The 26,477-nt window shown below is 42.0% G+C and overlaps 1 protein-coding gene across 1 annotated transcript in view; it reads right to left on the bottom strand.

Annotated features, from left to right (window-relative positions):
* The window catches only part of LOC114558521 (ERC protein 2), a 129,973-nt gene that overhangs the window by 89,846 nt on the left and 13,650 nt on the right, over positions 1 to 26,477 (bottom strand). Inside the window, exons 5-9 of the mRNA XM_028582581.1 lie at positions 25,916 to 25,990; positions 24,924 to 24,968; positions 23,145 to 23,300; positions 20,256 to 20,423; positions 927 to 1,094 (exon numbers count right to left, since the gene is read on the bottom strand). Coding sequence (XP_028438382.1) covers positions 927 to 1,094; positions 20,256 to 20,423; positions 23,145 to 23,300; positions 24,924 to 24,968; positions 25,916 to 25,990 — 612 coding nt within the window. The remainder of the gene's footprint in view (positions 1 to 926; positions 1,095 to 20,255; positions 20,424 to 23,144; positions 23,301 to 24,923; positions 24,969 to 25,915; positions 25,991 to 26,477) is intronic.

The following is a 26,477-nucleotide window of genomic DNA, read 5'->3' as shown; positions in this document are numbered from 1 at the left end:
TAATTTGAGGACATGAGAGGAAACAAGGAACTTTAGAGGGGACCTTTATGTGTGTGTAATTGGTCTATAGATGCCAATTGCCAACATGCACACCACAGGTGGCCACTGGCCCTGTCTAAATAGCTAACCTTATAAAAGTCATTAAGGCATCTGAGACATGCCGTGCGAGTGTGTGTGTGTGTGTGAGCAGGTGTGTGTGTGAGCAGGTGTGCATATATATATATATATATATATACACATATATAGACAGACAGACAGACAGACAGACAGACAGATAGATAGATAGATAGATAGATAGATAGATAGATAGATAGATAGATAGATAGATAGATAGATAGATAGATAGATAATCAAAAAGATAGATAGAGAAGGATGTGTGTGCTGGTCTGGGTATAGAACACATTTATGTGTGGCGGTATCTTTGCAAACCATATGTTATAGTGATCAACTGTGAGTAGCAGATCTTAGGCATCCATTCAATGATTAATTCAACAAACACTCTCACTGTCTACTCACAATGCCAGAGACATGATCATGTGGCCAGAACAGAGAATTCCTTTCCAATATGGCTAGTTAACCAGGGAACGTTACCTGATGTTGTGGACAGTCAACAAACCTGTCACTGATCAAATGTCTACACTTCTTTGTTCCCCAATAAAAGTGATTCAATTTAATGAGCAGCAGTTTTTTCCTAGCAAATGTAGAGTGGAAAAGGGATAGATTACAATCATCGAAAACGTTGTGTATAATAAACCCTAATCATAACTATAATCAGCACTTTCTAACTTTGCAGTATTAATTGATATGTTTGGCCATTTAGGGCCAGATGAATAGGCTGAAAACAACTGTCAACAACATTGATTTATGTTATCGGGTAATACTTCTTTGTGGGTTTATCACTGCAAGCGACCTCTGGACTCACTTACCTTCTTCTGCAGGACATTAACCTTCCTCTCCTTGACATCCAGCATGTCCTTCATGTCTCTGATCTCTCCTGTTAGTGTGCTCTTTTCATCAGTCAGGTCCTGCAGCTGCTTGGTCTTCTTGGTCAGGAGCTGCTCCTTCTCCTCCAGACGCACCCGCAGAGCATCTACCTAGAAATGACCAAGACAAGAGGTTAAGTACAGATAAGCAGATAAGAAGTCAGACAGAAACTTGAACAGACAAACCAATAGGGAGTTTGAACGACATATAGTCAGACAGTGATCGCAAGGGAGCTGCTTTACAACACAAATGATATACTTATACTAATAGACAGGTAGACAGAAAGTCAGACAACAAGTGAAAAGGGGAAATAAGAGTCAGAATGGGTAATATAACCCAATATTCATACAGTTAAGCCAGACAGGCAGATGGATAAGCAAACTACAGTTTTTTACAATCACTTTGCTACTAATTTCATAACCTTGATGTGATTTTTCAAAACTCTAGACACAAAACTCACAACAGTCATCACTTGTAACACAGGCTATCCAATGTTCAAAACATTGGATTGTGCATTCATATCTCTAAAGAACTCTTGCACTTGCACAATCACTGGTTCAAAAAACAAATATATTGTGAAATACCATTGAAACATTACTTTAGATCACCCACACACAAGCTACCCATAATTTCACTGGGTCATCGTTCGTACAATCATTAAATATTGTAGTACAAAATAGGTGATACATGTTTCATTATGGTACTACAAGTAAATACATCCCTGTAAAAGTACTGCAGTAGTAGAGAGAATACTACAGACCAATGTGGTATAAGTATATATATATATATATATATATATATATATATATATATATATATATATATATATATATATATATATTTATCCAGGTAAGTCAATTGAGAACAAATTCTCATTTGCAACAACAACACACACATATATATTATATATATTATATATATATATATATATATATATATATATATATATATATATATGTATATATCATACCTAGAGATTGGCATGGTTTGATTTCAGTTAGTCTAATAGATGGTTTCATTTGCATATAGAGATGATTTTATGGAAAGTACCCTATGCCAATCTCTAGGTATGGTGAAGGGTATGTGATGATGTGGGGGGTATGGTGAAGGGTATGTGATGATGTGGGGGTATGGTGAAGGGTATGTGATGATGTGGGGGTATGGTGAAGGGTATGTGATGATGTGGGGGTATGGTGAAGGGTATGTGATGATGTGGGGGTATGGTGAAGGGTATGTGATGATGTGGGGGTATGGTGAAGGGTATGTGATGATGTGGGGGTATTTTAATGCCAAAGGCCAAGGGAACTTCATCAGGATGCATAGTATCCTGGATCCATGAAATAACTGGTTTTTAAAAATAAAAATCTGCCGGCCTTTATGGGAATTTAACATAGGGGTGTACTTATTTATGCCCCCTGTACAATACATTATTCATTCACAAAGAAAAGTGGTGTCCTTAAAGATTGGATTTTCCTCATTTTTTTAATTAAGGCATTAAGCTCAATTTGCAAAAGATGGTTTTTTTATTCCTCTTTTTAGTCAACTTTAGCATGGGTGTCCTAATTTTTTCACGACTGTAAATTATATATCTCAATCATCAGTAGCGAGCTGGAAGAATTGGACAAGAAATTCCAAGGGCCTGAATCCATACAGTGCAATACTGTCAATACTGTAAATAGTCTGAAAAGTTGGTACATGGGACCATAGAAACACTGTCTGGTAAACAGTAGTACATTACAGTAAAGGTAGTACATGGGACCATAGAAACAGTGTCTGATTAACAGTAGTACATTACAGTAAAGAACGATGATGAAATATTACATCCATAGATACTGTATTCTAATTGGTTCATGCGCCACGCTAACTGGTGACAATGAATTTCGTTATCTTGAAACTTTCATGATCTAAACATGGAATATTGTTTGTCTGTTTCCATACAACTATGCATTAAGAGTAATGCAATAGTTACTTATCATTTTGAGTAGTTGTATGGATTGATAGTTAGATGATTGTTATTAAATGAATAGACAATTATCTGAAATGTAATGTGTGAATTGCTTTTTGAAATAGTAGTACTTTGATGTTAAGTTGTGTCATATTGAACAAGTGATCTTTGTTAAATGAACAAATGATCTTTTGTTTATGTGTATTGTATCCAAGGAATTGAAAAAAGTGTTAGAGTTTTGAAAAATGTGTATTTTGATCATTGGTTGTGAGTTTTGTGTCTAGAGTTTTGAAAAATTAAGTCAAGGTTCTGAAATTAGTAGCAAAGTGATTGTAAAAAACTGTAATAGGTTGATTGTAATCTGTAATAAACTGCAATAGACAGGAAACAGACCAGATTTGACTGACAGAAAAGAGACAGAAAAACAGAAACACTTATGAAAATACAAAGGAATAAAGGCAAAAAACTATGAAAGCTTACACCACGTTTTTCTCTCCCAGTTCTCAGTCAGGTGGCCCATATGTTATTATTCATTACTGGAACTGACATGTCTCAACACATTCACTTGTTGACATTTGGAAGTAGTAAAAGTTCAGCCTTGACCTACTGTCCATAATATAAACCACTGTGGACTGATGCAGTGTGTGTGTGTGTGTGTGTGTGTGTGTGTGTGTGTTTGTGTGTGTGTGTGTGTGTGTGTGTGTGAGAGAGAAAGAAAAGGAGACTGGAGCCTGTCCTATCATGTGTTATTGAGAGTGCTGTGTGATTGGGCCAGCGCTGCCATAGATCAGACTTCTCACACACTTCACACTCACACATTAAAATTCTCTGTATATGGCTGTGTGCAATGAGATGAGTGATATCTGAGCTCACTCCAGAACTTCTTATTGGACATCTATCAGTGTTCTGCTGCACCGCCTACATTGACACACGCACATGCACACACACACACACACACACACACACACACACACACACACACACACACACTATACTCCCCTGTTGCTCTTCAACACCTGATTACATTTCCAGCACTTACTGCAATGAGCGAACCCATTTGAACTTAATTTCAAGTTGTGCATGTGTTTTATTTTCAAGAGACACACACATACTGTCGATAAAGGGAAGCAGTGAGGGAGGCTTGTTAACAGTTGTTTTAACAACCCTCACATGGACACAGAGGGGACGTGTGAAAACACTTAAAGCAAAGGCTCTGTTGTACAATCCAGCTCATCTCTCAACAATTTACAGGGCAAGTAAGGAGATTCATAAAGGGAGGGAGTAGTGGTGGAAAGTAACTAAGTAAATTTACTCAAGTACTGTACCAAAGTACAACTCTGAGGTACTAAGGAGGAGTATTCAATGTTATGCTACTTTATATTTGTACTCCACTCCACTTCAGAGGAAAATAAGTTACTCTACAGTATTTATTTGACAGTTAGTTACTTTGAATATCGAAAGTTTAAAAACCTATAATGAGAATATAAAATATGATGCACTTTTATACTGTAAATAAAGATTAACTAACAGTATAAAAAATAGTTAAAATTGTCTCCGCACAGCTCTGACATATAATTACTTTCTACAAATTAAAAAAATAGTTCAACATTTTCTTTCAAAGAGCTACGGTCAGGGGCATAGCACAAGATCCTGGGCCCTATGCATAGGCAGTCCTGGTGGGCCCCCATGTTCCTCAAACCCCCCCCCCCAAAAAATGAAAATCAATCAGATCTTATCTTTCTCTATGAAGGATACATTTGATATTAACCTCTTATCCAACACACTAACATGTTAGTGTTACTTAACACCTTTCAGTCAAAATGGCTAAACAGGGTTTGCTTTCATTTTGATATAAGCTCACCTTGTCTCAAATCCAAAGAGGAGGATGAGGGGTCTGTTACTACTCCACTCCCTGGTGTGACAGTTTCTGAAACTGAGGGTCATGTGTAATGTTGACATGATATGTATCTACCGATGAGCTACCAAGCTACCTATGACACTGATTAGCCTATTATTGCTAATGATAGACATTATAGCCTATTCATTTTAAATCAGAGATCATAAAAAAGGCAGCAGACCAGAGAGGCATTGCGCTCCCGGCTGAGCTTCCAGCTCCCGCTCGTGGCCTCTTGAGGCGGGATGTTTAAGCTCAGGAGCTCCTCACGGGCTCCACTCTGGCCGCACTTCACGGAGCTTCAGCTGTTCGTGGAGGAGGCTCTCTCACAGCCCGGGAAACTGAAGGCTCCCGTCTCTCACTACACCCCATTCACTCGGTTCAAGGCCACACAGAAGCGGGCTTCCCGTAACGTCATACGTCTGTTTACTGTGCGTACACAGATGCGTCCCTTACTGGCTGGGGAGGAATGTGCGAGTCACAGGGGTGGGAGGAGAATGGCCACCTCCCCCACATAAACTGCCTGGAGCTGTCCACGGTGCTGAAGGTTTTAAAACACAGTGCGCACTGTGGTTTTCCTTGAGCACACAGGACAATCCACCTCTCGGCGTAGACGCCTTCTCCCACCAACCCTGGCCCAGAACCCTCCTATACGCTTTCCCCCCGGTCCCTCTTATCCCTCACCTCCTGGAACGCATCCAGTAGGAGAATCTGTCAGTCATCTTAGTGGCACCAGAGCGCACGAGCGCATCCATCCCCGACTCTGGTTCAGCTGCTGGCGGGTCCTCCCTGGCGTGGCACAAGGACGCTCTGTGACAGCTGGACGGCGCGATATTTCACCCCCCGGTGATAACCCAGCGGCTTTGGGGCTGGCTGCTGAGTGAGAACGCTTGTAGAAATTAGGCTTGCCTCCTGCCCTGGTGGGCACTATGCAGAATGCAAGAGCCCCTTCCACTACAGTGTGTTACGTGGGGCGTTGGTCTGTTTTCCAGCGCTGGTGCACGGAAAAGGAAGTGGACCCCATATCGTGTCCCCTGCCTCTCGTGTTGACTTATCTCCAAACATTAGTGGATAATGATTTGGCTCAGTCTACAGTCAAAGCCTACGCAGCAGCCATCTCATCCTGCCACGAAGGCTATGGAGAGAGGATGTTTTTTGCGCACCCCCTGGTAAAGTGTTTCTTGAAGGGGGTCAGACGACAGAAACCCACCGTGCGCTCTCTCACACCCCAATGGGACCTAGCCCTGGTGCTCCGAGCTCTGGAGAAGCCTCCTTTCGAGCCTCTCGCACAAGCCTCTCTCAGTTTGCTGTCACTAAAAACGGTTCTCCTTTCCTTGACGTCAGCCAAGGGAGTAAGCGACTTATGTGCGCTGTCAGTTTCGCCATCCTGCCTCTTCATTAGAGGGGACGGGAGTGCAGCCACCTTACAGCCTAACCCCTCTTCCACACCGAAAATTCTAACAAATTCTTTTCGGTCAAGGGTGTTTTCCCTCAAGGGTTTTTTCCCCCCGCCTCATGACAACGACACGGAGGAGGTTTTCCACCGGTTATGCCCAGTGCGTGCGTTATCACAGTACGTTTTACGCACGGCGGACATAAGGCAGACACAACAGCTGTTTGTACACTATAGGGAACACTCCCAAGGAGCGGCCCTTTCAAAACAGCGTCTGTCTCACTGGCTGTGCGAGGCTATCACCCAGGCCTATAACATGGAGGGGGCGGAGCCCCCCCAGGGCATCCGGGCACATTCTACGAGGGCACTGTCAGCATCTGCGGGTCTGTTCAAGGGCATGACAGTAGCCAAAATCTGCGTAGCAACATCCTGGGCATCTCCATGCCCTTTCATCCGTTTTTATCTGTGCGATATGTCTGAGCCCTCTACTCGGTCCTATCCTCACTCAACGTCGAATGATGCTCCGTTGTATGTGTGCTCTGCCAGCTTCTTGCGCAGGGTGCTGGGAGAAGAGCAGTGTCTCATATGTATGTTGTCACTGATCATGCACGCCTACAATCACGGATTATGCGCCCTGCATGTGTGTTTTTCCTGCGGTCCTTACCCTGCCTACACTGGGTGCTGGGTGGAACGTGGGTGTCCCCATAATTTATTAATCTCACTAACCATGCACGCCTACAATCATGATATGTGCATGTGTACTCGTCTGAGGCCCTCACCCCCCCTACACTGGGTGGCAGAGAGGAACATGGACGTCCCATAATTGTCAATCATTTACAACTCTCACTATCATGCACGCCTACACTCATGGCTTGGGCTTTGCAGCCAGCTAGGTCAAGTCATTACCATGGCAGGCTCTTTTACCAGAATAACGCTTATCTGATGCAATCTCCTGTCAGTGCATAAAAAAAAAAAAAAGGTCTATGTTCTGCTTGTGGACTCGCAGGTGGCATTGACTACATCAGCTTCCCCCTAACCCAATAGCGTAGCCTTAGAGGGCAAAGCCTATACGAAATAGAACAATAGTTATGTATTGTAACAGATTCTATGAGTATAGGTGCAGCCCTTTAAGATTCGGGCCACCTGCTCCTGTTACATTAGCTGAAGAAAAAGCTGATGTTGGGAGATGAACAACGTGTCCGCTCTGTTTATATACAGTATCTGCGGACGTAGTTGAAGCCCGTACTGTACGCAAGGGCGGGAAAGAAAATCTTCACGACTGCGCATGCACGAAGGGATAAACCCAATAGCGTAGCCTTAAAGGGCTGCACCTATACTCATAGAATCTGGAGTTACAATACGTAACTATCGTTCTGCTCTTTCAATGGGTTGTCTCAGTCTGGTCACGGACATATTCAAGCAGTTTATCACCATGGATTTCGTTTTCTAGTTTGTGCTCACCTTTCTTTGAAAAGAAGTCAGTTACCAATTATTTCCCCTCATTTTGTTTTCTCTCCTTCTCCTGTCTTTCCTTTCTTTTTTGGTAGCATGATTTGGCTTTCTTTGAGAAAGACATTTCTACAGCAGGAGTTTGCACTCCACCAGATGCTCAACTGAACTAACGTAAACAAAATGCGTGCAGATGGACTAAACCATTTGGTGCATTAGCAAGTGGTGGGTGAGACCTTAGTCTTTTTTGTATACAAAATGTACTCAGTCAATCAACAAAGTTATTCAGCCAATACACTAACTTTACATTTCCTCTGACATGCATTAGGAAATTTAATTAGGAAATGAAAATATTCAGGTAAAATAAAATATGTTCCAGACTTTTCAAGGGCCCTCTCTTCCCTTGGGCCCTGGTAATCCGTATTGGTTTTACCCCCAGCCCGACACCCCTGGCTACGGTATATGAGAACAATTAAGAGATCACTACAGGGAGACAATTAGCTTAGCTTAGCATCAAGGCTGGAGGCAGGGGGGAACAGCTTGCCTGTGTGGTTCCTCTCGCCATCATTCAAAAATACACTTTCCAGCACCTCTAAAGTTGATTAATGAATTATTTTTTTTTCAATTCAACATTCTGTTAATTGTGATACCCTAAGTATGTACGTACATACTTAGTGTATCACAACTAACAGAACTAACGAGAAATAACTAATGAGTAACAAGCCACAGTAGAAAAAACAATAATGTGGCACTAATAACTATAGAATTGGAAAAAACACAACATATACAGTATACTGAGAACACAATTGAGAGGTACAGCTGTGTTGGGCCACAGTTAGTCCCTACTTGCCCGTATGTTTGTATATTCTTGTGTAAAATAAGAGAGCATGCAGGCCACAGACACACAGAGGGCTCCTCTCAAGTAGTAGCATTAGAAGCAGGCCAGGACCCCCAGGTGTAAGATGGTGAAGTATTTATCTCATATTGCTCCTCTGGCAGACGACCAGAGCCTAATACTGAGCCCTGCTCTGTCCTCCCCACTCCACACTGGCACACGCACACACACACACACACACACACACACACACACACACACACACACACACACACACACTAGTGGCACCACTAATCCTTTGTTAGCGCAATGAGTGTGTGTGTGTGCGTGTGCATGTGTCTTTGCCACTGTGTGTCTGAGACAGAATAAGGGAGACGCCTCCTCCCCTCCAACACCACCTGGCAAGGAGCAATTTAGCAAGAATGTAGCAGAGAGGCCTTACAGGAAATCCCTGCTGCCTCACATGCACTGGCCCACTAAGCTGTGATAGTACTGTACAGACGCCCTGCTAATACCCTCTTAAAGCACTCACCGCTGCCAGGCACAGTATACGAAAAAAGGAGGGAGAGATGGACCGATGAGGAGGGAGGGATGAAAGGATGGAGAGGAGTTAGGGTGAAAGCAAAGGGAGACATAAATGAAAGAGTGAAAGAAGCTGGAGAGAGATGATAGGAATCCTTAAAGGTCCCATGGCATGAAAATGAAAGCTCAGATGGGCCAATCTGGAATCTTCCCTTTATGATGTCATAAGGAGAAAGGTTACCTCCCCTTTCTCTGCTTTGCCCCCCCAGAGAATTTGGCCCACCCATGAGAAAGAGAGATACATCATGGCCTGCAAACAAGCGAAGCATGGCAGTTGGTCAAGGCCACACCCCCACCCTCCACCTTGCCCCCCCTCTCTCCTCCTCAATAGCTACAGACACAGAAATGGCACATACTAAGGAAAGCTCATTGTGGGACCGTCTCTAGTGGCTGTAATTCTGCACCAAGGCGGAATTTCGGGAAAGAGACTTCAGATATAATATTAGGGGACCACTAAGGTCTATATAAAAGCATCCAAATAGCAGCATGTCATAGGACCTATAAGAGCACATTAACACCACTGACATGATGCTCCTCCACTGGCTCAAACTACGACTCCATCAGTATATCTGTTACAGGAAATAGTGTATGGTTTTATCAGCTGGCACACACACATGCTGAGATGATAGACAGCTAACAAGTCAAGGTGATTAACCTTCTGCTTCTCCTTCAATTTCCTCTCTAATTTTCCTGATCTTCCAACAACACCTCTCTTTCAACCCGTCACTACCACCTCTCTTTCAACACTTCATCCCTCAAGCCATGCTCCAAACTCTCCAGGAGTTTTCCTATTGCCGTATAAAGGTGTGGGTCCTGTGGCGAGACAAAGTAATTGTGTTGGTGTGAGAAGTCCCTCAAGTCCTCAAGCCAGGCTGTCTGTGGGACAGGCCCGCATTTTTCAGCTATGACTTTGTGTGCATTTATGTGTGTTTCCAAGTGAGAACGATAACATGCAAAGCAGAACACTTATGCTCTTTGGGAAAACTGGGGTCCTCATTCTACTTATGCAATTGGATACTGGGGACTACACTTTTTTGTTTTGTTATCACAGATTTTTGTTTTTTTGTTTAGTGTATGAAAGAATGACTACAAAAGTGAAAGGTGAGGGGAAAGAAGTCGAAGGGCACACTGCTGTCCAGTCTGGCCTGCAGTTCAAATCCAAAAGGGACATTGGCGATTCCATTGAGGCGTTTCTCAGAAGAGATGAAATACAAGCACATCTAGATCAACCCATATTCCACCCCCAAAAATCCCACTTATGCTTTCCAGCCCCTCACTCAGCACCATATCATTTAAAAAAATTACTTTTATATATTTTCTAGATTCTGTGGTTGCACGACTATTGCAATAAGGGAATTTCTGTTGGAATTGCATTAAACAAATAGTCACAAACTAATAACCACTAAAGTGTGCATGCACACATGCATATATTCAACAGTATTCACATGCATGTACTGCAATTAAACATGCAACCATGCACACACATGCATAAACACATCCTCATTTCCCTTGACTTCCTCTCTCATGCTTGCAATGACAGCCAAATGTGGATTCTGGACACTGGTTAGCAAAGTAAAACAGAGGCTTAAAGAAAACAGCTTCTCTGTTTGTCCTCACCTCCCTTTTTCCTGCCTCACATTTCATCATAAAAGTTTTTCTGGCAGACGAATCTGCAAAGGTATCAGGCCCGGCTTCGGGCCGCAATAAACAACACAGGGACTATATGAGTAGACCACAGTCAAAACGGCAGAACCAGAGACGATGGGGAGACCACAGCAAAATCCCGGGGATCCACCAATACATGCATACTCACACACTGACAGTTGCACTCTCACTCACCCACTTTGGTGCGAGTAGAGTCATAGGTTGACCAGAAAAAAGCATTCCTAATATGATCTCTTATCTCTTACTCTAGCTCTTTAAATATCTCTGCCTTTCATGCACGAAAACATTTCTTTCACACACACACACACACACACACACACACACACACACACACACACACACACACACACACACACACACACACATAAAAGTTGTTTAATCCCAAGAGTGGGTCTGTTGGAGTGTATGGGACATCTGAACTCAGGTCTGCTCGGGCTGCTGCGGTGCACTGCACACAGCTGTCTGAGTTATTCACTTCTCTGGCTGTATGACGTCCTGCCAACCTGTATAAATACACAGGGCAGCCATTAGACGTAATTTATTTAAAGGCCCGTGCTGTGAAATTAATCATCTAAATTTATGAAATAATATTCAACTAATTCATGTTTGTCCAGCAATTAATGTGGCCAAGTCTGGATTGTATCACTAAAAGATGCTCGACCACCAGAAAGTCTCCCATATCAGCTATAATCCTTTAAATATATCTGTGTACTGTATCAAAGAGAAACCAACACATTCTCATATGATGAAGAAGGAAGAGAATGGATGTGGGCTGCTGGGTTAACAGCCAGTTGCTGTTAGTTTTGCTGTCACTCTGATTAATGTCTGCATTATCAAAGATTGGTGAAAGGTTAATAAACAATGGCCAATCCAGCTTATGAAATACATGTTTGCAGTATTAACAGATGGTGGACAGTATAAGCACCTGACTGTGAGTGTCTTTTACTCACACAGATGTGAGGAGTTAGCGTTAAATGATCCATAGTTTCCAGATGAGGCAATAGAAACTTCCAATAGATGTCAAGAAGTCACTGTTGAAGGTTGTGAAGTTAGACAGTTAGAGTGTTTTGTTTTTTTCTTCATATGAGAGCATTAATGCATTTTGGCATGCATGTGTGTGTGCACAGGTGCAGCGGGAAGTTGCACTGTCAAACGGAAGAATGAGGCATTTCACAGAGCAACTGTGAACAAGGGCTGAGCTTCTCTAAGACCCTGCGCTGATTCTGGGTTCTTTAATTTACACACACACACACACACACACACACACACACACACACACACACACACACACACACACACACACACACACAGTATATGCAAGCACATGCACACACAGAATATTTCCTCTCCACCTGAGCTGGCCGCACCAGACATGACGACACCGGGGCTGATCTGTGCGGAAATGAGGGACGTTCCCTGTCCTGGGTCTTAGGCTGGGTGTCATTTGAGGTGTGTCATCAAAGCCGGGGTTAAGGCAACAGTTAGAGCTTTGATCAGGAATCGTATAAAAGACGGATCACCTCAGGGCAGGCTCTGGATAATAATCGGATGTAAACTGCCTCACAGCAGGGGCTGCAAGTTGGGGTTTGGGGCACAGTCTCATTGTACACTCTGACATCTGTGGATCAAACCATGGCAACACAGCTGTCTGCCCACAGGCTACAGAGGGAACATGGGAAAATGCAGATGTAAAAAAAGGACAAGGACGCACAGACACGCACAGACACAGAACTCCCAGGATCCACTAACAAAAGGATCTTTGTCAACATAATGCATGAATGTTTTTTGCCAAAGCACAAAAGTCAATCATGTCATGCTTTTGGTATTGTACCAGAGGATGGATATATGACACAGAAAATGTAGAAGACTCACCCCAAGTACCATCACACTAACCCACACTGCACACATCTGTCTCATTCCATCTTTTGCCCACCATCCATCATCATTACCTCCTCCAGCAAAGATGGACGCACATGCACATATAAAGGAAGAGACGCTGCAGGCGTTCCCCCCCATTAACACTTGCTCCTGCTTTGATTATTTTTCCTGATCATTTCCAGTGCCGCGCGCCAGTTGCTACATCCTGTTTCCAGGGAATCCATTTCCTGTCAAACCACAGTGAACAGTCACTCTGGCAAACGATCGCAGGTCTACATTGCACAGTAGGGCTTGATCAAGTAAAACAGTTTCTTGTCTGTCATTCTGCTGGTTTGTGTAACACACCCTCATGATCTTGTAGTAGAGAAAACACTGGGGTTGTCACTTAAAAAACGACTGAAATCCATAAGTGAACCATCTCTATGACAACTGAGCAAACTCTCATCTGCTGATATTTCCTAGGTCAATAATGAACCTTCAGTCCTTTTCTATTACATACAGTACGTTGTGTCATTGACAGGGGTTGCATTCATTTTTGGTGCCTTTGCTGCCTCACTTAAGTGACAACATTACTGTAAGGCAGTTACATTTTTTTAAAAGGCAGTATGCCTACGGTGTCAATCAAAAATGATTCCATACATTTCTTCTCAAATGTTGTCATTAATATCCGTTCTGTGTGGCTCGCCAGTTTCCACTGTTTCGTGTTAATAAAGAGAACAACAATTTGCTCAGAGCAACAAGCCATGCAATAGATCAGAATGACAGTAAAAGCAATACAAGGCATGGCCTGTTGCACTTCTTCAATGTGAAATGAAGTTGACATAATCATTATAGAACGAATATTCCAGTTGTTGAGACCAGACACCTAACACACCTAACCATAATTTGCAGAGATGAGCAGTATTTCAATTAAATGTAGTTAAAATACGTATTTAATAGTATTTTGTAATTTGTATTTTGCTGGACAGAAAAAGTAAAGATGTAATTAGTAACTACATTTAAAAATGCTTAAATACATTACTTAATATGTATTTTTATTCTCAAATAAGACACATTTGTATCTCCAGGTTTAAACTTTAGGAAAGAAATGCAAGTGAATTACATGTCCTGTCGGGTCCAGCAACATTGTGAAGTACCGTATTTCTTTTGTGTTCCCCTGGACTGCAGTGTTAGGGGGTAAGCAAAGGGGAATACTTTTTTCTTAGGTTGTTGTTTGTTTTCGGGGGAAGGGTAGGGGAGGGGTGGGCTTCTCTTTCTCTTCTACTATTTTGTACTGTATACTCTGCTGTAATGGCACTGTTTTGAGTATTTTGCACTCGTTCAATTGGATGTTTGTAAAGTTGGAGATCTTAGAAATATACTTACTCCACTGCACTTATTCATTGCTCTTGAAAAAGGCATCTGAGAAATGCGCAGTCTTATTATTTTCTGAAAAAACTAGTGCATCACCGTGGCCTAACTGTTCAGTGTCCCCATGCACTACAATTGGCTGTTTGCTTTGACGGACAGAAACCACCCAGCATGCACCCCTGAATTTGCAGCCTCACTCCACCAAGATACCCTGATTGGCCACTTCAAATCTATGATAAAGTTAGAAATTACCAGAGCTAATCCTTTCAATGTAGGGGGGTTAAGGTCAGACCAATATTAAGGCTACTAAATGCCTTACCAGGAATAATATTAGTTTGTATAGAATTATATTTTAATTAAATAGATTGTCTCATACCAGTATTTCATTTTTTTATTTTGATACATTTGATGAAGTTTTTGTAATTTGTAACAAGATACGTTTTTTTATGTATTTGTGCCCATCTCTGGGCATACACAATTGTCTGGGTGAGAAGCCTTTTTAGCTGTCATTAGTTTTCATGAAGAGGTGAAAATCCACTGAACTGTGTAGAAATTCTAGCCCTTTTATATGTACCCCCAAGGGTAAAGAGAGCTGTTAACGTGTATGTTCATATGGATGTTAACACTCCCAAACACGCTTAAAGCTGAAAGGCAGTTTAACCTTCATTGATTCCTTTCAAATAAAATGTGCTGGATTGGTTCCAAAAAACACAGAATTGTCCCTGCAAAGTAGGGGAAGATAGTATGCTCTAAGGTCCATACTGTATTTCTGCTTCTTCTGATTCAACCATTCTACTGAGAGACCTACTATTAACAAGGGTTGAACTGTAAGTGGGAGTAAAAAATCTTCAACTGTATTCTTGTGGCACTGCATGTTTCTATAAGTGAATGTGTGTGTGTGTGTGTGTGTGTGTGTGTGTGTGTGTGTGTGTGTGTGTGTGTGTGTGTGTGTGTGTGTGTGTGTGTGTGTGTGTGAAAAAAATTAGAGGTTAAGTGGTCAGAGCAAAGCAGGGTGACCCTGAGGAGCGAGGAGGTCAGAACAAAAAGAGAGTATTGTCTCTGGCTGTCTCTATCAGCACCTCAGTGCCTACTGGTTAACCAGCCGCTGACTGACAGCAGACCAAGCAAAGCCCTAATTACTCTCTTTGTTTGTGTGTGTTTTTGTTTAGTTTCAAAATGTGCAAAAATAGAAAACGTGAAAAAATGTAAAGAGATCACACACATGCACTCCCCGAAGACCTTCATGTGGGATAAACCATCAAACAAATTAAATTTCCCTAACTTAATGCATAATTTACGACAAAGTATGCAGGATGCACAACAACATGAATGTGCGTGCATTTGCATAAGTAGCCTAAGTATCCAAAGGAGCCGACAATCACAAGTGTATGCACACACCTCCAGCTTCAGTTGTGCACATATTTACCTCGTTCCCTGTGTAAACCATTAAATATCTCATCCCCATTCTGACCCCAATAACTCCACTTTATCGCTTTTCCACATGGCCTCTGAAGAACTTGCGAGGGCTTTATTTTGGACCGCACCATGTTTGTTCTGGGGGGTCCGATGCTTTGGTACTCACACTACATCCCAAACCGCACCAACTCAGGATCCCAGGAGCATGCTGTTGGGCCTGAGAGTTGTGACCGTGGTCAGTCAAGTTCAGATGAGGTCATATTATAACTGGTCTGCAATGGACTCATCACGAGAGGCCCAGGTTTTAAATGTGAAGTCGATAATTAGTGGTCAGCCTTAAACAGGAACTGTTTTCCATTTGCTTATGCCAACCACCTTATGGTTGTCTTCAGTGTGTTCATCAAGTTAATTTGTACATACACTCTTTTTTGCAGTGGTACCAACAGATGGGGGATGAGGATAGAGGAGAAGGAGTAGTAGGCGAGAAAATGGGGGGAGAGAAGACAGATTGAGGCAGATTGTATGGATGGAAGAGAAAATATGGATGAGGGAACAAAAGTGAATGAGGCAGAAAGAAGGACAGAGAGTGAGAACACTGCAGGGGGAGAGTATAGGGTGGAGTGTAACCAGGTTGGGACCACATCTTTTCTCCGCCTCACTACTTATGTGAACCATTAATCAGCAAAGAGAACAAGGAAAGATCAACAAAAATAGTCCAGCAGGGACTACAGCACACCATACGATCGCATCACTCACTGACAAAGGCCCACAGCCTTCTACATCCATCAAGCAACTCTATTCTCTTACTTCTCACTTCCTCCTGTCGCTCCATCTATCCTTGATTCTTTCCCTCTCCAGATTCTTTTTTTTTTCCTCGTTTTCCCTATTCATCACTGTCGCTATGGTTGATGTTAGCAAGTCATTTTTGAGTCATGTACTGTATATCTTCTTCAAGTCATTACACCTCAACCTCAAAATCAAAACTCAGTGGGGGTCTTCTGGCAGACACACTGCAAAAGCTGGTGATGAAAGAGAACTCAAAATATTTGAGGTCACATCTGAGAAAGTTAAACCGAAATACCACAGACTGCTCTCTGTAAACACAGACATGTTGCCACATCGCAAAACATACATTAAAGGCGTGCTGCTGCTAAGACTTCTGTTGGCATTCTGTGAGGAGGAAAATATCAAATGTTATGTTGTGGTGTAATTTATGTGCCTTTGACTTAAGAACCTTGAACCTACTTCAGGTCTGGATTTCTCCTGTGTAGGTAAGTGGCCACCTGCAAAATGCTCGCCTCAAGTGATGAATATCATCAATGCATATCGACCTTCACAAAATGAAAACCTTCACTAATATCTGTCAAAGACATTAAACACAACACGATTTGTTGCACTAAAAATCAAAGGTAATAGCTCAGATTATATGACTCTTAAGGCATTATTTCACTAAAGAAGACAGCAGAAACAGCAATATCGGGACAAATATAGATGACAACACAGGAGTCATAAAATAATGTGCAAACAGACACTCAATATCCTAAAGGTTTGTCTAGGGAAATGTGTTTTTCATAATAAACATGCATAACATTACAATAACCATGCACCTAAATTAACCACAACACCAGCTCACATAAATGAGTGTTTTCCATGTTAGATTATTTGAAATATTGCAGACATTTTGGCCATTCAGAATGGGTTAAATCACTGTCCTCGCAGTATACAGAGCTGGGGAGATACCGACTTTGTGTTGCAGTTAGAAAGATAGTTGGCTTTTGGAGGAGGCAAAGTAAGGTCAATAAACTCAGTCAGGTATAATACAACTATTTGCTTAACTTTTATATCTCTGGAGTATATGCATCACTGTGGACTTTGTAGGTTAAGCAGATACTGTTTTAACTGTGGTTTGTCCTATTTCTGGATCTTGTTAAAGTAATATTGTATTTTGTATTGTATTTTTCAGAATGAGATCAGAGTACACTCAAAGTGAATAATTCGAACTGGAGGCCCACCTAAGCATGTCATCACAGGGATGAAGTGTGACTGGGAACAGCTGAATCAGATAAACAGGCCCACAGGTCTTAACAGTCAGATTTGGCCTCATTAAGTCTAATGTTTATATTTAAAATCATGTTCTCGAAGTCAAAGCCCCTGCAAGCCCCTTTACCAATAAAGTTGCGGTCTGTTCCTTTGGCGCTGGCTGGTTAAATATTCAGAGAAGGTCTCTGATAGGTTACCTGATCGGCTGGAGTACTGTTACAGCCATGCATTGTCATGATCGGGGTAGGAATGACACATACGCATACTGTATTAATGGGTTAAGTTTCCACAAACGTGAGCAGCAGACTCACAATGCTCTCACACACAAGCATACACTCATTATTTTCCACATTTTCCAGTTATCTGGAGCCGTATTTAATCACGGCCATTTAGAAGCTGTCCTTAACTTTGACTGACAAATAAATGCACTTCCATTTTCTCATTCCCTCGCTCACAGTGCCTGCACTGTTCCCTGACTGCTCCCTTCTGACTTCCATCCTGATGTGAATTGCTTTTAGAGACAAGTGTCTGTGAGATGAAGCTGCTCCTCACGTCTGGTAGACACCAGTCTGTCTCTGGGGGAGTGGACTACTGTACCAATCACTGTCATTCATGATGAAACCCAACTGCCACACACATAAACACACACACATTTGGGGAGAAGTATGATGCCCCAGTAGTCATGAGCAAAACAGAAAGACAATCTGGGGCTCTTGAGGAATTTTTTATGAGATGTCGGAAAGCTGAAACAAACTGCTGAAGGGAGATGAAGTAATAATGAGTGGATGGAAAGAATGAGGTGAGAAAGGGAGATCCTGTGAGAATGGCTGTGCTTTCTAGCCGAATGACTGACAGACAGTAGAAGAATGCAGGGCCACGGCTGGCCTCAAGCACACTCAATATCTTTACTCATCCTCTGGTTTGCCCACTTAGTCCAGGAAACCCTAGCCTTTCCCAAGAGGGGGGAAATGCCACTTCAATAGCAGGGAAAATCTACTCAAGACCGGAGATGAGAGTCCAGCAATCACCACTCACAGTGTTTTTGTATGTATGTCTTTGCGTGTATGTGTGTGTGTGTGTGTGTGTGTTTGTGTGTGCGTTTGTGTGTTTGTGTGTGTGTTTTTAGTGATCAAGACTGTCGGATCTGATTACAGCCCACTGCAGTAGCCTATGAGAAGTGAGAAGAAGACGATGTGCCCAGTGAGCATTATAGTCAATTATATATAATTCCCTTGTCATGCACCCACATGTTAATGCATAAACATACACATATATGGGTCATATTAACAGACATGGATACACACACACACACACACACACACACACACACACACACACACACACACACACACACACACACACACACACACTACCTGCCCACTCAAGGGCATCATTTCCACTTTGGCAGAGACATTTACTGGCTCAAGCAACTACAATTATAGTCTTCACCAACGAGAATGATCAATTATTCTAATGGTATAATATTCCTGTGTTATGCATAAACTATTGTATATGTAACCCATTGGCACTTAAATTGACATTCTGACCTCAACAGTGTATTTACAAAGCTTCAAATGTGATCTACAGTGTAGCAGGGATTATTTTGATTTAAGTTGTGTGCAGCAAGAGTGTAAACTCTATAGTTTCCTTTAAAGATTTAAGATATTACGAATTAACATTTATAAATTTGAATTTAAGAATGAAGAGTTGAGTCTTGACTGTTAGAAAACATAAGCTAGACATCAGTGGTGATAGGTTTCAGCAAGTTAGAAGACTGAATAGCTGACATTTCGCCCCAACACTGGTCTGCTGCAGCCACCATGATTTGTCAAAATCGAAACAGAAGGGATGTGGAATTTGTAAACCATGGGCTAAAGAGCCCATCTCCCTTTCCCTGTCTTGTTGGGTTAAGATTATAGTGTGTGCGTGTGTGTGTGTGTGTGTGTGTGTGTGTGTGTGTGTGTGTGTGTGTGTGTGTGTGTGTGTGGGGGGGGGGGGGGGGTTGACATGTCTCCTGGTCTCGCCATAAAGTTTCACTTATGGCAAGAGGGCACACATGCATACACAAATATTTCTTTACATGCCATTTCAGTAGGACACACAAACAAAAAACACCCACTGAAAACCAATTCCTTTAAGTATGATGTATTCTGCTTACTGCGAGGGCCAAAATTCCTTGCACATGTATGGACAATTAGGCCTAATTTTGGCCCAAATTGCTTCCTGTAATGATGAGTGGACATAGTTAGCAGGCCGTTTTGAACTGCCTCACACAAAGAGATCTAAAGTATCAGTTCCAAGTCTAGAGAGTGATGGAGAAAAATGCTAACACCCACCCACACTTCCATCTCTCTGCATACAACCCACCTCCATCCCTAACAGCAAAATCTAAAATCATTAGAGCCAAAGAATTAAGAAACTTCAAACATGCAGAAGAAAAAGCTGCCAGCTTTCTCTAGCTTTCTGACTGACCCGCCCACATGTACCAGCCCACTGGTGGTCTAAAGGAACCACACACATAGACATTTTTTCCACCAACCTCAAGTTCATTAGAGAAACAGAAAGAGAAAGAAACCAAGGCAGAAAAAGACAAAATTGTGTACACTTGCAAAGATTGTGATGCTCTCTGTCATCTCATAAGTATATGTGCATGCAAGTTAGTCATAAAAGGTTATTTTTACAGAAAAAGCACGCATTCATCATTATCACTGTATATGTGCCAGTGATGGCAAAACAGTGTGTGTGTGAGTGTGTGTGTGTGTGTGTGTGTGTGTGTGTGTGTGTGTGTGTGTGTGTGTGTGTGTGTGTGTGTGTGTGTACTGACCTCTGTCTGCAGTGTATTGGCCCGTTGCTCCTTGGCGCTGAGCGACTCCTTTAGCACCTCGATGTGTTGCTTGCAGTCTGAATTCTGATTGGTCAGTGTTTCTAGTTTGGTCTGCAGGGCCTGCATCTCCGACTCCTTCCTGTTCAGCTCCTGCTTCAGCTGCTCTATCTGACAATCACGGAAACACAAGCACACATTTGTTATGAAAACCTTTAGTCCCCATTGAGTCAACTGATATACAAACGTACTTGCAGATAACAACAACTTTCAAAGTGAGAAAAACATAGCTCTTTTTTTAAGCAAACACACATGCACACCCACAAACCACATACACCCCTCATGCAAAAACACACCAATGTGTGTGTTGCTGTTGTATATTACTGAATGTGACAATTTTCCCCATAATTTGTTCTCCATGAACAGGACTTTCGGAACAAGCAAGTGTTTTGAAAGAGGCTTAAACATGCTGAACATATGAGTGTGTGATATGGACAAAATTGATAGGGGGAAAGCTATCTCGTCATTTAAAATCATGGTGAAAAAAAAGTAACCTTTTCATTTTACTTAGCCAAATTGTTTAACTATAATAACATTAAAAATAACTTACAAAAAAAAGGAAAATCTGAAATATTTCTCATGCTGTGTCACATTTTGGTAAACCTGAACTTTTTATCATTTAACCATGAAATTAAAAACTATAATATCTAAATACTGCATGTCAATTGTTTCATGATGCAATAGGAGAGATGATATACGGTATTACAATACTGAATTATCACCCATCCTACATTATCAGTCCACACACAGGGGAGTCCCAGGCCTACTGTCTGCTCTATGGACACACCAAGCCAAAGAGTGAAATTGCATGCAGGCAGACAGTGTTATGAGGAGCAATATTAGACTCACATAGCTGACAAATTACAGATTGCTTTAAGGAAGGCCATACAGAACAGGACAGAAAACCACAAAGGAAATCAAATGCATTTACAGAGCAAGGTTTCTGTGCTGAGGCTAGCCATGTGCAGAAGATTGTCATCTGTCTACTGGTGCCAAAAATGCACATAGCTGATTCGAGAAGAGATTTCTCTAATTGTGTGAGCAGGGTTCACCTCATAATGGGGGAATACTGACTGGACCAGAGCTTGGCCAATCAACGCTCACTCGTAGAAATAAAGAGCCCGAGAGACAAGGGAGACTGAAATAATAGGAGACAGGAGCCAAAAGGTGAGGTGTAGTCAAAAAGGGACTCTATGAGGTGAGACTGGTGAGAGAATAGTAAGACAGAGTGAAGAGGAAGTGGGAACATAGTAGGGAGTGGACTAAACATATTATGATAAAGTGATAGAGCATGATGAATCAAATAAGGAGCAGGAATATTAGGTTGAATTAAATAAATAATGAGAGAGGAGAGAGGCTAATGAGAGGGGTACTTCTGCTTGTTCTGTGATCCAGGGATGTTGGGGGAGGAAGAAGGTGGGAGCTGTTCTGATGGAAGACACACATGGTGACAAGGCCTGCTCCTACAGAGACACAAAGACAAGAAGACAGCAAGCCACTAAACCACGGCACACAAGCAGCAGGAAAATCGTCTAGGTTTCCCAGCTGGCTGCGTGCTCCTCCACGCTCCTCCACACTCTGCACTCCTCAACCACACCGCTGAAGCTTCAGAATGTTACACTTGGTGAAGTTCTGTCAGAAATGATTATCTAGGTAAATAATTATCCTCTGCTCTAATATCAATGTATCATTCTTGAACAAATGTTTTTAAAAGCAACTTTCTAGTGTTTGAGTTTATCAAAGCTCACAGAGGAAACTAGAGAGGACAGGGATGCTGTCCTCTCTGGTTTCTCTTATCACAGTCTCACCTCAACACCAGTCACCACCACTGCTGAAAGACCAGTACCCTAAACACTTCAAGGATATAGAATGAATCTGTGTGTCTGTGCATATCCATGCGCGTGGTGTCTCTCTGTGTAACGCAGAAAGATGAGACATGGGAGAGCGAGCCAGGGCCATCACTGTGATGTATATCATCCCCAGGTCAGTAAGAGTGAAGAGAGAGCTCTTTCCTCTGTCGTTGTAAGCTCACATTCATCTGTCAGGGCCCCATTCATAAAAACATCTCTTTTATGATTGCATCAGGAACTTCCCCGATGCAATGACAAATGGGCCCTACAAAGAGCACCATTAATGAACAAAAGAGAAACATTTTCATATGAAGCACTACTCATGGCTTCAGCCATCATGGACACTCAGCTAGAAACTCTGTGAAACTTGAAACTAGATTTTTAAATATGGCTCCTGTAGATATGTACATGTGTCTATTCAAAAGTGTGCATATTAGTTTGGGCACTGCATCCTGTGTGCACTGTGTCCCAATGAATAAACCAGTATACAGCCTGGAAGAGAGAAATCTTAGTCAGGCCTTTCTAAAGGTAGGACAGTAAACAGATATGGTTCACTGTTAGCTGATAGGACCTGAGTTTGCTCCCTCAGAACAGTCAGCCGTCACAGATAGGAGAGCAGTTCAATGCTTGGTCATCACACAGGTAAGGTAGATAAGGCACACAAGCATTTCATAGGAAAAAAAAAGAAAAGAAACCTCACTCTAAATATGAAATAACCAATCCATTTTTAAACGTAGGAGTTCTTGGTATCCATGCAACACGGTAGGCTAAAAGCCCCAATAAAGCATGCCAAAAGGACACAACATACTGTAGCAAGCAGTTTGGCATCAAGATTTCATATCAATTATGATTGCTCCTCCATGAGCATGCACTCGCACATAACAGGTTCTCACACAGTCGTAATTGATTCTTTAAGGCAAACATGCATCACTCAGGCCATGCAGTACGAAGTCGTCTAAGATAGCGTGCAGAGACATTCTACCTTAGTCTTCATGAATTTAGAATGGCTCTTGTAGACCTCCACATGCTTGAGCTCATTGTGCCTGTCATCGGGGTGCAGCAGGCCACTGGTCTTTAACATCTGGACCTCATCCTCTAAGTCTCTGATGTTCCTCTCCAGGGAAGAGATCTTTGTGTCCTGCACCAGCAACAGTAGGCAGGCAAAGAATCAGCAAAAATCTGACTTTGGATATTAGGCTCTGGACTTTAATAAGGGCTTACCTGTCTCACATGTTATTGATCTATCTATCAATTTATCCCTCAAAAATGTCATTAAAAAAGCACAAATAAAGGGAGAGCAGGTTAATGAAAAAAAGGCCGCCATAGAGGGGACAGATGCGGTATTGTTAAAAATAGGGATAACAGTGCATATTTTCATCCAGTCTCTCCTGGAAGTCTTTAATAGTGATGCACTTGTTTGTTTACATAAGTGACAGAAATAGCTGTGTAAAAAATGTAAAAAGAGAGCTTAAGGGAGAATTTCAAACCCTGGCTCCTTTTACACTTCCGCAAAGCTGGCCAATCGCGGCGTGAAATGAGTGAACGTCAGATTGTTGATTTTGTAAAGTTACAGAAATTGTCAGTATTCGGCTAAAACAGCGGCAAAAGTGATTCAGCATATTCACAGAAGACCTCCTAGCGTCCTGTATCTAGATTACAACCTATTAATGTGTACCCCTATTTCTGACTAGAATGTCTGGTAAAACAGGGGAAATATCAAGGCAAGCAGTTGAGTGCAGCCAAGATGTTTTCCTTTGCAGTATCTATGAGGGAATGGAAGGGTCTGTCATGGACAGGTCCTTCAGTTTATAGCTGCATGGGTTCAGACATACGTTAAATGCTAAACCTTGGAAGAGAGGAGAAAGGTAATTGAATGAATGGAAGCAGACTGCATGATGCCATCAGCACAAACCACAGGCAACATGTAAGTATTTGACCTTTATTACATCCTCTGACATCAGCCCTGCTGCATGTACCATCCCAAACACACAATCACATGTAGACCAGGCAAACAGAAATACATAAAGGTAAACACTCACACTCACACTCACACACACACACACACACACACACACACACACACACACACACACACACACACACACAAAGAGTGTATGCAAGGACATAGACTTTCAAGTCTCCGTCTAAAGTCAAGGTGGGGCATTCAGGTATCTAGAGGAATCCCTCTACAAAATACAAAAATGCCCACACACAGACTATGCTATGCCATTTCCATTGGTTCATGTTGATTTCTGTATCATAAGCTATGCTCTAACTTTGCGTACTGATTGCTATCTGTTTCTGCTCCAGAGCACAAATAGAAAAAACCTCACCAAGAGGAAGAGAAACAAGGCAAACCCAAAGAAAATACAGAGGTTAATATAAAAAAAAAAAAAATTCAGTACAATAGGAATGCATGTAAAAAAAAGTTGGGCCTCGCACAACCTCCCACTTTCACTATGTTGATCATAGACGTTATGCAGCACCTAAAACTGGAAAAACTCAGATTTACATTACGTGGTTCCATTGACACATTTGGCAAGACTTGGCAACCCTTCATTGATTGTAATAAACAGACGTTTAAAAAAGAAAAGTTGGGCCTCAAAAGCGAAACATGAACAAGTGTACATGATGGTGCTGCCTTCTAATCCAGGGAGAATTTATGATAGTGATAGAGGACAACACAAATTAAAAAAGGTGTATATTTGTAGCCCATGGTGAGTTGACAGAAGGATTAAGAGGTGAGCACTCATTACTGTACCTGCCAGATAACGTCAGGATCAAAACAGAAAGGGGTGTTGGTGTTCTGTAATCACAAAACGGAAGCATACACCACTTAGAAAAAGCAACAGCACAGACAACACAGAAACTGAAACAAACATACACACAAATATGATGACGAACATACAGATTGTGGCAGAAAATACTCAACAACTTAAACATAGGACAGTTTCAAAATGCCACAATAAAGGAAGATATGTCCTCCTCATTATCAACATCGCCAAAGGAAGACTGTTACCTCTTACTCTCTCTCTCCCCCCCATTCATATTTCTAATCCTTCTGGCAATGTTTGTTCTGCCTTTCTCATTAATGCAGTCAGATGTAATTGGGCCTCTCATGCATTTACAACAGTGTGGGCATCCTAGCACATGTGCAGTCTTTTAATAGGCAGACCAATCCCAAAGTATGTGTGAAAAATAACTGTGGTTTTGCTGTAAAGGAATCACTTTTAGAACAAGCGTTTGCTGAATGAACACTCAATGTGTGTGTGTGTGTGGGTGTGCATGCAGACACATGTGGAGTCAACTGCATTTTTCACAGCTCTCACGACTTCAAAGGGCTGAGATGAGAGTGAAAGCTTCCATATGTGACATTTGAAACAAATTGAATAAGTGCTCCACTCTGCATTGGCCAATAATGGCCTTTACATCGACATGGCTGCCATACCGACACGAGGCAACAGCAAGACAGATTGTTTGTGCATGTCATTTTGTGTCTGCATTCCCAAGGCAAGCCAGACCCTCTACAACTGCTCACATTACAGTAGTACATATCAATAATTAAAGCTTTGTTGGTATGAAGCTGATATATAAGACTAAACCAGACAACATGCTGCAACTAAAAAGCAAACAATGCTCAAACAAGATCATCTACAGCAGTTTAATCTCACTGATGTCATACACACTCCCTATGTAGCACATTACTTAAAATTTTGCCTGCTCTGTTGATTCCAGATCCACTGTAATTCCTACCTTCATATCAATGACAGTCTGCAGAGCCCTGGTCTTGGCCGGATCGGCCTGGAGCTGGTTCCGGCGATGGAGCTCCTGTGGAGGGACCCGGTAAAAATAAGCCTGGCGGCTCATCATCTTTAGCACTTTCTAACGCCTACTGCTTCAGAGTCACTTAAAAAGATACACGGATCGGTCTGACCAGTTCCAGTCTCTATCTTTCTATTTAAAAATGCTGTTATCTACTACTGTACATCCTTAAAAATTATATTTTTGCAAAAATAAAAAAACATTCCTATGATCCGATGATCTCCCGAGGACTTCTTTCTATCTCCCAGGTGCTGGACTGTTCTCTGCTTTCTCTTCTACCGTCTTTCTGTCTCTGTTCGTCAGCGGGGAAAAATATACACTCAGCGATAGGTCATATGAATGTGTCACTATCACTCTTTCCGTCTATTTCTTATCTCTCACTTGTTTTCTCTCTCTCTCTCGCAGATGTCTCTGGCAGGCTAAAGCTCTTGCTTAGCAACACTTTCTACCAGCACATGCGCTACACTTCTTCTATCAATAATTAATGGTAGCT

Source organism: Perca flavescens, chromosome 7 (genome assembly GCF_004354835.1).
Source record: "Perca flavescens isolate YP-PL-M2 chromosome 7, PFLA_1.0, whole genome shotgun sequence".
Taxonomy (NCBI): domain Eukaryota; kingdom Metazoa; phylum Chordata; class Actinopteri; order Perciformes; family Percidae; genus Perca; species Perca flavescens.
The sequence above is the reverse complement of the archived record's forward strand: the minus strand, read 5'-3'. Positions and strand labels throughout refer to the sequence as shown.